The sequence below is a fragment of the Pan troglodytes genome, chromosome 18 (genome assembly GCF_028858775.2).
Source record: "Pan troglodytes isolate AG18354 chromosome 18, NHGRI_mPanTro3-v2.0_pri, whole genome shotgun sequence".
In the NCBI taxonomy this organism is placed as follows: domain Eukaryota; kingdom Metazoa; phylum Chordata; class Mammalia; order Primates; family Hominidae; genus Pan; species Pan troglodytes.
The window spans coordinates 36152750-36166391 of record NC_072416.2 but is presented as its reverse complement, the minus strand read 5'-3'; the positions used below and the strand labels follow the sequence as shown (position 1 = coordinate 36166391).

General features: G+C 53.8%; 1 protein-coding gene and 1 pseudogene across 1 annotated transcript in view; both read right to left on the bottom strand.

Moving 5' to 3' along the window:
- Nucleotides 1–13435, bottom strand: part of LOC134808712 (uncharacterized) — a 33059-nt gene extending 19624 nt beyond the window's left edge. The window contains exons 1-4 of the mRNA XM_063796331.1: nt 13039–13435; nt 12779–12991; nt 7512–7678; nt 6522–6649 (exon numbers count right to left, since the gene is read on the bottom strand). Of these exons, the coding sequence (XP_063652401.1) occupies nt 6522–6649; nt 7512–7678; nt 12779–12991; nt 13039–13435 (905 nt within the window). The remainder of the gene's footprint in view (nt 1–6521; nt 6650–7511; nt 7679–12778; nt 12992–13038) is intronic.
- LOC107972608 (uncharacterized) lies at nt 992–1914 on the bottom strand (annotated as a pseudogene).
- Nucleotides 13436–13642: the final 207 nt, after the last annotated feature.

The window sequence follows — 13642 nt, the reverse complement described above, 5'->3', positions numbered from 1 at the left end:
CCTGGACTCAAATGATTCTCCAAACTTGGCCTCTCAAAATGTTGGGATTACAGGTATGAGCCACCATGCCTGGCCTAAAAATAGTATTATATTTTTGCATTATATAATTTTCAATTAAGTAATATGAATATTCTGTACAGGAAATATGCCCTTAATTACATAGAAATAAACATTTGTTACACTGAGAAAAATCTCATAGAGCTAAAAATAAAAATTAATTTGGAGAGGTCATTAGATACTCATACATTCTTATGTTTATATATTCTTTCATATATTCATATATTCTTTTAACAGTATCAATGGTTTGGAGTTATGTGTACAAAACCATGACCTACATGTAATACAACTAATAACAAGCACTTACAATTCAAGGCATATTATATACAAAGCTTTAACTTCTCATCTTCAGATTTTGTTTTTTTTTCTTTCTGTTTTGGCAGATACTATGAACACAACATTCAACTCACAGACACTATGGAGCCCTTACTAAGCATAAAGTACTGTGAAAGGCCAGGGCTAGGACAGAACTGAGACAGGGCCAGGGATAGGACAGAACCGGGGCAGGGTCATGGCCAGAGAAAAACCAGGGGCAGGGTCACAGCCAGGGACATAAGAGGACCAGGGCCAGAAGTAGGGCAGAACCAGGGCCAGGGCAGGGACATGGCAGGGCCAGGGCCATGGCATGATCAGGGCCAGCAGAAGGCCAGGGCAGGGCTAGGGTAGCACAGGGCCAAGGCAGGGCAGGGTCAGTGTAGAGCAAGGAACGGGCCAGGGTATGGCAGGGCAGGGACGGGGAGGTCCAGGGCCAGAGTCAGGTCCAGGACATGGACAGGGCAGGGCCAGAAACATGGCAGGACCAGAAAGGGGAAAGGGCAAGGGCAAGGCCACAGAAGGACCACAGTAAAAACATGGCCAGGGAGGGTCCAGGGCAAGGGCAAGGCCAGGGCAGAACCAGAGCCAGGGCAGGCCAAAGGCAGGGCCAGGTCAGGGCAAGGCCAGGGTAGGGCAGGGCCAGTGTAGGGTGAGGGTAGGGCCAGGGCAAGTTCAGGGCCAGGGCAGGACTAAGATAGCACAGGACCAAGGCCAAGGCCCTGTACTAAGATAGCACAGGGCCAGGGCAGGGCCAAAGGAGGGGCCAGGGCCAAGCATGGCCAGTGTGGGGCCTGGGGATTGTCAGGGCCAGGGCCAGGGTCAAGGCTGAGCCAGGAACAGGGCCAGAGCAAGGGCAGGGCCAGGGAGAAGGCAGAACCAGAGAGGATCCAGAGAAAGGGCAGGGCCAGGGCAGAACCAGGACCAGGATAAGGCAAAGCCAAGGCCAGGGCAGGGCAAGGCCAGGGCAGGGCAAGACCAGGGAAGGGCAAGGCCAGGGTAGAAATGGCCAGTATACGGCCAGGCCAGGGTAGGAAAAGGCCACGGTAGGGCCAAGGCCAAGGCGGGGCAGGGCTAGGGTAGCACAGGTCATGGCCAAAAACAGGGCAGGGCCATAGCAGTGGCAGGACTAGCAACAGGGCCAGGGTAAGCGCTGGACCAGAGCATGGTGGGGACAATACAGGGCCAGGACAGATGATGGCAAGGCAGGTCCAGGGTCATTTCATGGACTCGGTAAGCCTGGGGTCAGGCCAGGGCAGGGAAAGGGCAAGGCCAGGGAGAAGGCAGGGCCAGGGCCAAGGCACTGCCAGGGCAGGGCAGGACCAGTGCAGGGTGAGGGAATGGCCAGGGCATGGAAGGGCAGGGCAGGACCAAGGAAGGGCCAGGAGAGTGCCACGGCAGGGTCAAGGCCAGAACAAGGGTACGGCTGGCATCAGAAATATGGTAGGGCAAGGGCTGGGCCCAGGCTGGGACATGCAGGGCAGAGCATGGCCTGTGCAAGGCAGGGCCAGAGCCAGGCCATAGAGATGGGAGGGCAACACCAAGGCAGAGTCAGGGTAGATCCAGGGCTGAGCAGAGTCAGGGCAGGTCCAGAGTCGAGGCAGAGCTAGGGCCCAAGCAGGGCCATGGCAGCACCAGGGCAGAAGAGGGCAGGGCAAGGCAGGACTGGGCCATGGCAGTGCCTGGTCAACTCTGGGGCAGGGCCAGAAGCAGGACAGGGCCAGGGCCAATGCTCAGACCAGGCACAGGGCATGACAGGAAGTGCCAGAGCAGGGCTGGGCCAACGTTGGGACAGGGCAAATCAGACCAGGACACCTCCAAGTCCAGCTCTGGCCCTGCCTTGGCCCTGGCCCCTTCCTGACTTGACCTTGTCCCCGGCCCTGCCCTATCCATGCCCTGTGTGTTTGACCAGTGTTTTATAACCAGAATCCTACAAGAAACTTAAATCAGCTCTTTTTGTGCATTTTTAGTAGAGATGGGGTTTCACAATGTTGCCCAGGCTGGTTCCAAACTCCTGAGCTCAAGCCATTTGCCTGCCTTGGCCTCCCAAAGTGCTGGGATTACAGGAGTAATCTGGCCAAGTATTTAACTTCTTTATGCCTGTTTCCTACATTTGGAAAATGGGGATGCTTTAAGTACCTAGCACATAGAATTATTGTGAGAATCAATGCCTCACATATTTACATATTGATAAAATTGTACTCATAGAACACTACTGGAAGCAAAGATAGTATTAGAATTTAGTGATTATTTACTGCAAACATTATTACTATTACAAACAACATAGTATAGACATTATTACCACTACTATAGTTATCTTAAAAATCTAAAATAAAAATTTTATGTAATAGCCTAATGTAATCTCTCCTGCTCTGCCCCGGCTCAGCCCTAGTGCCGGCTCTGCCCCTAGTCCTACCACATCACTGGCCCTGACCCTTCCCTGGTCCTGCCGCTGCCCCAGCCCTTCCCATCTTCAGGCCTTACCATGGCCCTACCCTGGTCCTGACCCTGGCCTTACCCCAGAGAAGGGGTATGGCAGAGCCAGGGAAGGGCCGGGGCAAATAAGGGACAGGAAACATCCAAATCCAGGAAAGGGCCAGGGCCATGACAGAGCCAGGGTGAGTCCTTGGCAGGGCCAAGTTCCAGGCCGGGCCAGGAAAGGGTCATGGCAGGGTCACTGTACGGCCAAGGTCCAGGCCAAAGCCAAGGCAGGGGCAGGGTCAGGCCTGCATAAGGGCAGGACCAGAGCCAGTGATATGGCAGGGCCAGGGCTGTGCCAGGACAGAACAAGAGCAGAGCAGGGCAGGACCAGAGCCAGGCCATAGAGAGAGTAGGGCAAATGCCAAGCCAAGGCCAGGGTAGTGCCAGGGCTGAGGCAAGGTCAGGGAAGGTCCAGGGCTGTGTCAAGGCTGGAACCAAGACAGGGGCAAAGGCCGGGGCAGATCTAGGGCACAAGCAGGGCAGGCTAGGGCAGGGCAATGGCAAGACCAGGCCATGGCAGGACCAGCCCAGGATAGAACAGGGCACAGGTGGGGCGGGGCCAGGGCCACGGCTGGGGCAGGACAAGGACCAGTACCGGGGTCCAGGCCAGGGCAAAGGTATGGCCAGGGCAGAGGTAGGGCCAGAACCAGGGTCTGGGTAGGACCAAGGAGGGTCCATTGCAGGGCCAGGGTTCAGACCAGGGCCAGAACAGGGCTGGGACAGGGTCAGGGCCAGGACCAGGAAAGGGCAATGTCAGGATAAGAGCCATGGCAGGACCAGCAATGGGGCTAGGGCCAGGACAGGGACAGGGACAGGGTCAGGGCTAGGGCCAGAATAGCAAGCCAGGGTAGAGCCAGGCCAAATTAGGGCCAGGACAGGGTCAGGACCAGGGCTGGGACAGGGTATGGCCTTAAGTAGCAAAGGGCTAGGGCCAGGGTCCATGCCAGTGACAGCGCTGGTCCAGGGCAGAGGCAGGGCCATGGCCAGGTCAAGGACAAGGCTGGGGCAGGGCCAAGGTCTGGGTCAGGGTCAGCATAAGACCAGGACAAAGCCAGGAGAGGGACAGGGCCATGGTAGGGCCAGGTTAAATCAGGGACAAGACACCTGCAAATCCAATTCAGGGCCAGGGTCAGGGCAGGGCTAGTTCAGGGCCAGGGCCAAGACAGGGCCAGGGCTGTCAGGGTCATTGGCAGGGCCAGGGCCATGGCAGGAGCAGGGTCAGGAGCAGGGGTCAATGCCAGGCCAACGCCACAGATAGGACTAGGTATGTGCTAGGGCCAGTGTGAGGGCCAAGGCGGGGTCAGGGCACGGCCAAAGGGAGGGCAGGGCCAGGGCAGGGTGGAGTAGGTCCAGGGTAGCACAGGGTTAAGGTAGGGCACGACCAACCAGGGCAGGTCTATGGCTGGGGCCGGGGCAGGGCCAGGGCCGGGGCAGGGCCAGAGCCACGGCAGGGCCAAGACAGTGGCAGCTCCAGGTCAGGGCCAGGGTTAGGACCACGGACATGTCCAAGGCCAGTGCCAGGGCAAGGACAAGGGCAGGGGCAGGGCCAGGGTCATCTAAGAACCAGGGACAAAGCCAGGCCCAGAGCAGGGCCAGGACAGGTACCTGGCAGGGCTAGGGTCTGGGGCAGGGACATGGCAGGGCCAGGGCCACAGCCAGGTCTGTGCTATGGCCACGTACAACACAGTGCCCAGGTAAGGCTAGGATGAAGGCCAAGGTAGGGCCAGGGCAGGGTCAAAGCCAGGCTAGGGCCAAGGCAGGACCAGGGCTGTCAAGGCAGGGCCAGGAAAGCATAGGGCCAAGGCAGGGCAGGGCCAGGCCAGTGCCAAGACCTGGGCAGGGCCAGGGAACAGCCAGGGGAGGGCCAGGGCCAGGGCCTGGGCAGGACCAGGTTTGGGGCAGGAGAAAAACAAGGGCAAGGACAGTGCAGGATCTTGGCACAGCCAGGATCCAGGACAGTGTCAGGGCAGGGTCTGGGCCATGGTAAGACCAGCAACAGGGCTGGGGCTAGGCCAGTGACAGGACCAGAGTCAGGGCAAGGGCCAGAGCAGTGCAAGGCCAGGGTAGGGCCAGGCATTTCAGGGTCAGGGCCAGAGGAGAACGAGGGCAAGGTCTCAAGCAGGGAAGGGCCAGGGCCAGGGCCAGGACAGGTCCAGGGCAGGGCCAGGGGCTGTGTTAGGGCAAGGGCAGGGCCAGAGCAAGGTAAGGGTCAGGGCCAAGGCCAGGGTAGGGACAGGGCAAGAAATATGGCAGGACCAGGGGCAATGCCAAGGCCAAGGCTGGGCCAGGGCTGAGCCAGGGCTGAGTCAGGGCAGGGCAGGGCATGGTATGGCCAGCAGAGGACAGGACAACAGTCGGTCCACAGAGAGAGCAGGACTGATGCCAAGAAAGAGCCAGGCTAGTGCCAAGGCTGAGGCAGTGTCAGAACATGTCCAGGGCAGGGCCGGGGCCAGGGCCAGAACTGAGCCAGGGCACAGCCAAGGCAGGGTAGGGCAGGGAAATAGCATGGCCGGGTCAGTACTGGGACAGGGCAGAGCAGGGCAAGGCAATGGTAGGGGCAGGGCAGGGACAGGCCAATGCAGAGCCATGTTACGCCGGGGCCAGGACACCTCCAAATCCAATTCAGGGCCAGGGCTATGGCAGGACAAAGACCAGGGCCAGGGTCAGGGCCAGGTCTGTGCTAGGGGCAGCTCCAGAGCAGGGCCTAGCGAAGACTAGGGTGAGGGCCAAGGTAAGGCCAGGGCAGGGTCAAAGGCAGAGTAGGGCCAGGGCAGGGTGATGACACATCCAGAGCACAGCAGGGCAGGGCGATGGCCAGATCAGGGGCAGACCACTGCCAGCTCAGGGCCAGGGAAAGGCCAGTGCAGAGCCAGGAAAGGGTCAGGGCCAGGAACAAGGCAGAGCAGGGTCAGGGCCATGGCAGAGTCAGGGCAGGTCCTTGACAGGACCAGGTTCCAGGCCAGGGCCAGGGCAGCAGCAGGGGCAGGGCCAGGGATATGGCAGGACCAGGGCTAGGGCCAGGGCCAGGTCGTAGTGAGGGCAGGGCAAAAGTCGAGGCAGGGTCTGGGCAGGTCCAGGGAGTGGCCAGCACCAAGCGGGGCCGAGGCACAACCAGTGCAGGGTAAGGCAGGGCAATGGCACCACTGGGCCATGACAGGGCAAGGTCAGTGCCAGGAGAGGGCAGAAAAGGCAGGCCCATGGTAGGGCCAGGGCAGGGATGGACCAAAGCAAGACCAGGACATGTCCAAGGCCAGGTCAGGGCCAGAACAGGAGTAGGACCATGACCACTGGCAGGGCCAGTGCCATGACATGACCAGGGTCAGGACAAGGAGTAGGGCCAGAGCCAAGGTCAGGCCAGTGCAGGTTCAGGGCAGGGCCAGTGCCGGTTCAGGGCAGGGCCAGTGCCAGGGCAAGACCAGGGCAGGGACAGGGTAGCACAGGGCCAAGACAGGGTCAGGATGGGACCAGAGCAGGACAGGGCCGAGACAGTCCATGTAACAGTAGGGCAGGTACAGGGCAATGCAGGGCAAAGCCAGGCCCATTGCCAATGCACCAGCCTGCCCTACAAGGCTCCTACCACCTGGCCACTGCTGCAGCCCATCCATCGCTGTAAGCCTGACCCCCAACCCTGGCTGCAGCCGCCTGCCCTCCTAGCGCGGCCGCTCTCCTACCGCTCTGGTGCACTGCAGTCTCTGTCGCTGCCACCCACCCACAGTGAGGCAAGTCGTGGTGTCGCAGGCTCTAGGTGTCTCCTCCTCCTCCTGGCACGGAGCAGTTGGGTGGGCAAAGCCAGAAAAGCCTAGAGGAAGATGTGAGGGGTGGAAAGGTTAGAGCCTCAACTTGTCATGCTGGCCACTGGGTGGCAGGGGCCAGTTTCAGCAAAGGCACTCACACCCACCCTCCAAAGTCCAGCCTCTCCTTTTGGCCCAAGCTGGCCAGGAACTGGGGTCTGGGGTGGGTGCTGGAGACACCACAGCACCCAGCTCCCCACTCCACAGGAACCATTGGGCCCACTGGGGCTGCACTCCTCGGGGAGCAGGAGAAGCAGAAAAATTCAGACCCAGCCAGCCCTCCGCACCCAGGTGCCAATTCCTGTTCCAGACGCCTCCACACACAGGGCCCTGTCCCCCGTGGTGTCCCCAGGGGTGCCTGGCAGCCTCTGAGGCACAGACCCAGAGTGCACAGGCCCAGGAACCATGGTGGGTGTGGGGGCTCTGCCGTGCTCAGGATTCCCACGCAAACGCTGCGTGCCTGCCGCCTTCCAGTATGACCAAGAGTGGGTCGCCCTCTGGAGTGTGGAGTCAGGGAGAGGAGAACCACTCCTTCCTTGGATGCCAACTCTGCTGACCACTGCCAGCAGTGCAGCCCCTGATAGCACCAAACTCGCCCCCGCTCCACGGCTAGTCCTGCCCTCAATAGCCCCCCCACCTCCATCCCCCAATGCCACCAGTAGCATATACCTGATAGTGCCCTAACCTGTCCTCCTCCATGGGCATTGCAGCCCCAGAAAGTGCCCATAACCCACCCTCCCTGCCATGGGAAGTGCAGCCCTGTACAGTGCTACCAACCAGTACCCCTAATGCAGGCAATGACACCCTGGATAGCGCCCCCAACCCACCCCACACTGTGAAAGGTGCAGCCCTGGATAGCCCCTGTCCTACCACTCTGGTCATGCTGCAGTCTCTGTCACCGCCACCACCAACCACAGTGAGGCAAGCCAGTGGGCCACAGGCTCTAGCACCCAGCAGCCAGACATGGAGCAGCTCTCGCCGATGGCCAGCTCCTACCACTCTGACCACACTGCTGTCTCCATGGCCATCTTCTTTGACTACAAAGGAATAAAACTAGATATCAATAAGAAGAGTAATTTTGGAAACAATACAATCACATGGAAGTTAAACACTACCCTCCTGAATAAATGACTAGCAGGTCAATGAAGATACTAAGACAGAAATTCAAAAATTTCATGAAACAAAGGGTAACGAAAACACAGTATACCAAAACTTGTTATGCAGAAAGCAGTACAAAGGCAGAGATTTACAGCTATAAGTGCCTACCATCCAAACAAAAGAAAAACTTCAAATAAACAATACATCTTAAATAACTAGTAAAGTAAGAACAAACTAAACCAAAAATAAGAAAAATGAATAAGATCGTAGCAGAAATAAAATTGAAAGGAAAAACACACAAGATGAAATGAAAAGTTGGTTTTCTGGAAAGCAAAACAAAATTGACAAACTTTTAACCAGGCTAACTAAGAAAAAAGAGACAAGATTCAAATAAATAAAATCAACAGATTAAAAAAGGGAGACATTACAACTAATACTTCAGAAATTCAAAGGATCATAACTGGCTATTATATGCCAATAAATTGGAAAGCCTAGTAGAAATTGGAAAATTCCTAGATGCATACAACCTACCTAGGTTGAACAATGAAAACATCCAAGACCAGAACAGAGTGGAAACAAGTAATGAGATTGAAGCCATCAGAAAAAGTCTCCCAGTAAAGAAAAGCCCAGGAACTGATGTCTTCACTGCTGATGGCTTCACACCAAACAATTTAATGACCTAGTACAAATCCTACTCAAACTATTTTGAAAAACAGGAGGGAATACTTCCAAACTTATTCTATGAGACCATTATTACTGTGATACCAAAATCAGACAAAGGCATCAAAGAAGGAAACTACAGGCCAGTACCTCTAATACTGATGCAAAAATCCTCAATGAAATACCAGTGAATCAAATTCAGTAAAACATTAAAAAGATAATTCATCATGATCAAGTGGGATGTATCCCTGGGATGCAAGGGTCACTCAACATACAATGTGATACATCATATCAACCAAATAAACAACAAAAACAGTATGATCATGTCAACTGAAACTGAAAAAGCATTTGATGAAATTCAACATCCCTTCATGCTATTAATCCTCAAAGAAACGGGTACAGAAGAAACATACCACAACATAATAAAAACTACAGGAAAGACACCCACAGCTAGAATCATATGGAGAGAGGTCCAGGCTGCAGTGAGCTGTGATCCCACCACTGCACTCCAGCCTGGGCAACAGAGTGAAAGCCTGTCTCAAAAAAAAAAAATACATAAAAAGAGGTATGAGCCTCTTTTATAGGTGCAATGACTCACATCTGTAATGCTAACACTTTCTGGGAGGCTGAGGTGAGAGGATCTCTTGAGGCCAGGAGTTCAAGATCAGCCTGGGCAAAATAGCGAGACCCTTTATCTACAAAAAATTTTTAAATATTTGCCAGGTGTGGTGGCACGTGCCTGTAGTCTTAAACAATTATCATATGACCCAGATAGTGTATTCCTTAGGGATATACCCAAGGGAAATGAAAATATACATCCACACTAAAATTTGTACACAAATGTTCACAGCAGCATTGTGCATAATAGCCAAAAATTGGAAAAAAAACTCAAGTGCCTATCAACAGAGGAACTGATAAAATATGATATATCCATTCAAAAGATTACTCAGCATTAAAAAAGAATGAAGTGTTGATATACGCTACAGCATGGATAAACCTTGAAAACACTGTGCCAAGTGAAATAAGTCAATCACAAAAGACCATATGTAGTAAGATTTCATTCTGTGAAACCTCCAGAACAGCTAAACTCAGAGACAGAAAGTAAGCTAGTTATTGCCAGGGACTAGGGGAAAAGGGAATAAGGATGACTGCTAATGGTTATGGGATTTCTTGTGGACTGATGAAAATGGTCTGAAAGTATCTAGATACCTGTCTTGTTTGTGCGATTCTGTGAACATATTATAAACCACAAAATTCTGCACTCAAGGGGTTGATTTCATGGTAGGTGAATTTATCTCATTTATCTTTATCTCAATAAAGCTTTTTAAAGACACTTTAAAAAGACATATCTGTATAAGCTACAAAAATAACACACTGAGAGACTAAAATGCTTAATTTTTCCATTTTTCTTCTTCAGCGCAATCTCAAGTCCAAAAGTCTTTCCTTCCTATATATGCATATTTTGTCCAGTGAAACAAGAAACTCTATTAACTTTTTTATTAGAAATTAAAAAAAGCCATGCGTGCTGGCTCACAGCTGTGCTTCCAGCTATTCAGAAGGCTGAGGAAGAAGGATCACTTGAGGCCAAGACTGGGAGTTCAAGACCAGCTGAGGCAACATAGCTAGATCCTGTCTTTAAAAATATTTTTTAGGCCAGGCACGGGGGCTCACGCCTGTAATCCCAGCACTTTGGGAGGCCAAGGAGGGCAGATCATTTGAGATCAGGAGTTCAAAACCAGCCTGGACAACATGGTGAAACCCCATCTCTACTAAAAATATAAAAATTAGCCAGGTGTAGTGGTGGGCACCTGTAGTTCCAGCTACTTGGGAGGCTGAGGCAGGAGAATTGCTTGAGCCGGGAGGGTGGAGGCTGCAGTGAGGCCAAGATCATTCCACTGCACTCCAGCCTGGGTGACAGAGCAAGACTCCGTCTTAGGAAAAAAAAAAAAATATATATATATATATATATACACATATATATGTATATATATATATTTTTAGGTTAAAACGCTACTGAAATGAAACTAATAAAATAAAATTCAACTTAATTAAAAAATAGTTCCTGAAATATTAATTTTCAAACAATTCTATTTTAGCTTTGACTCTGAACAAAATATAAACGTCAATTTCAAAATATCACAAAGATTGGCTGGGGCAGTGGCTCATGCCTGTAATTCCAGCACTTTGGGAGGACGAGGCAGGTGGATCACTAGAGGCCAGGAGTTCCAGAGCAGCCTGGCCAACATAGGGAAACCCAGTCTCTACTAAAAAAATACAACAAAAATTACCCGGGTCTAGTAACCCCAGCTACTCAGGAGGCTGAGGCATTAGAATCGCTGGAATCTGGGAGGTGGAGGTTGCAGTGAGTGGAGATCATGCCACAGCACTCCAACCTGGGCGACAGACTGAGAGTCTGTCTCAAAAAAATAAAAATAAGGCCAGGTGCTGTGGCTCACACCTGTAATCCCAGCACTTTGGGAGGCCAAGGTGGGCAGATCACTTGAGGTCAAGGAGTTTGGGACCAGCCTGGGCAACAGTGAAACCTCCTCTCTACTAAAAATACATAAATTAGCTGGGCGTGGTGGCACACACTTGTAATGCCAGCTACACCAGAGGCTGAGGCAGGGGAATCGTTTGAATTCGGGAGGTGGAGGTTGTAGTGACCTGAGATTGTGCTACTGCACTCCAGCCTGGACGACAGAGTGAGACTCTATCTCAAAAAAAAAAGAAAAAAAAAAGAAAATTTAAATTTAAAATTTAAAAAAGTCACAAAGACTACAAATACTCAGATTTAAGCAAATTCCCACCTTTCTTGAATTAACAGTAATTCATATTTGCTTTGTCAAAAATGTAGATATTTACCTGCCTCAACGGAATGAAATCCTAAAAGCCTAGTGTTCTCAAATGATGAAGACAAAGAAACATGCATATTTTAATTTAGAATTTTGATTCAGAATTAATTTTAACCTAGCTGGAGTATACATAATCATTTATGTATTTATTTACTTATTTCAGAGACTGGGTTTCGCTGTGTTATCCAGGATGGAATGCAGTGGCACAACCTTGGCTCACTGCAACTTGTACTTCCTGAGCTCAAGCGATCCTCCCACCTCAGCCTCCAGAGTAGCTGGGACTGCAAGTGCACGTTACCACACCCAGCTAATTTTTGCGGAGACGAGCCTCGCTATGTTTCCCACACTGGTCTCTAACTCCTTGGCTCACTACAGCCTCAAGCCCCTGGGCTCAAGCAATCTGCCTCCCAAAGTGCTGAGATTACAGGAGTGAGCCACCACAACCGGCCTAGTCGATAGTGTATACTAAGCAACATATACCCTGCTTTTGCCTAGAACATACTGAAAACATGGCATTAAAAACCACAAAAGTTGGGAGCTGAGAAAAATATACTGTAAAACAAATCTGACAGATATTAATCTCAAGAAGCTCCTGAAAATGTCTCAAGAACTCCTATGCTGCACTCTCCCTAATAATTTAGACTTTCTACAGATATTTTCTGATCATCTACCGTGTGCCAGGCACCATGCCAGGTACCAAGATGCCATGGTGAGGTATACACAAAACCGGCTCCTGCTTGCGGGAAGCCTACTCTCTAAAACAGTGCTTGCCAAGCTCGACTGATCACAACTTGGGAACTTGTTTAAGTTCCAAATCGGCTTCCCTGCTTAGGTGAGCCACAATCCGTGGCATTTTTATCAGGTGCTCCCAATGATTCCTACGCTCTAACGGGTTTGGGAGGAAAGGGTGGGGGTAAGCTCGAGAGCCCAGACCCATCCCGTCCAGCGGGAGCCCCACCTCTAAAGTCCATGTCGCTCAGCATCCTTCCCCCTGACTAGTGGCCCAAACACAGCACGAAGCTGAGGTGGGTGGAACGCTTTCCAAAACAGCGCTCTGTGATGGGCCACCGACAGACTTGCTCGCCTCCGGGAACGAAGAGCTCACTCCTCACAAACCCCACCAGGGAAAGGTAGCACCTGAGCCTCCCGGGCTGCGCGGACACCTGTCTCCCCGCGGGTGCCGCCTACTGCTCCGGTGGACTCCAGTCCCCAGGTTCCGCCCCACGGGGACTGGGGGGAGGGGGGAGGCGCCGCGCACATTAGGCGCTGACAGTATACCGACCCCCCCTCCGGTGTGCGCAGGCCAACACCCATACACACCCTCACCCGCACACACTCCCGTGGAAACTGAGGCAGGCAGGCGGCGGACCAGGTCCCGCCGCCTGACGGCTAGCGGCTGGGATGGAACCCGGACTGCGAGACGCCTTCCGCCTCACAGGCACTCCTCAGCCGCTGAGGCCCGGCCCGGCTCCCACCGCCGGAGTTTCACAAAGAAAGTCTCCCGGCCCCAGGCCCTCACGTACTCACCGGCGCCGACGCCCGCGGCGACTGGGGCTCCCGCCTCCTTCAGCTCCTTGCGGCGGTGGGCCCTTGGGTCGGCTTGGGCGCCGGCAGCGACGACTGCTCCATATCCACCGGGTCCGGGCCGCGTCCGCCTCGAGCTAACGGTCCCGCCAGCTAGGCGCGCGCGCCAGTTCCGCGCGCCATGTTCCCGCCGTGCTGCTCGCCGCCGAGGCGACCCTCACTGCCCGCCAACCGCGCGCGCTCCCGCGGGCCCACACACGAACTGCGCACGCGCGCGTTCGCCGCGCCCCCCTCCCTCCCCGCGCGCCCCGCCTCGCGCCCTCTGGAGCTGGCCGCTGTTCCCAGTGTCTCGCCCACCCCCGCCGGGCCCGTCGGACTCCGCGGGTGAGCGCGTGGTTCCCGGCTCCGCACCGCCGCCTGCCTCTCTGCAGACCACCCCGGACCCGACCCTTCGGCCACTTCCCCACACTGCCCCTTTCGCTTCCCCCACCACGCGGGGCCTAGGACGAGGGTCTGGGCCAAGAGGAACTTCCCTGTAAGAAGTGCCGAGCTAAGGACGCTACTAAGGGGGCGGGATCGCCACCGTGGAGGTGTGCAAGCAGGTGCCTGCGTCCCGGAGACAGCCAGACTCAACGGAGAAGCTGAGTTGAAGTCCCACATCTCCACTAACCCTTGCGTGTTAGGATCAGGGCTTCGGGACTTGTTTCTCCTAAATCTTTTTTTTTTTTTTTTTTTTTTTTTTTTTGAGACAATCTCGCTCTGTCACCGAGGCTGGAGTGCTGTGGCGCGATCTCGGCTCACTGCAAGCTCCACCTCCCGGGTTCACGCCATTCTCCTGCCTCAGCCTCCCGAGCAGCTGAGACTACA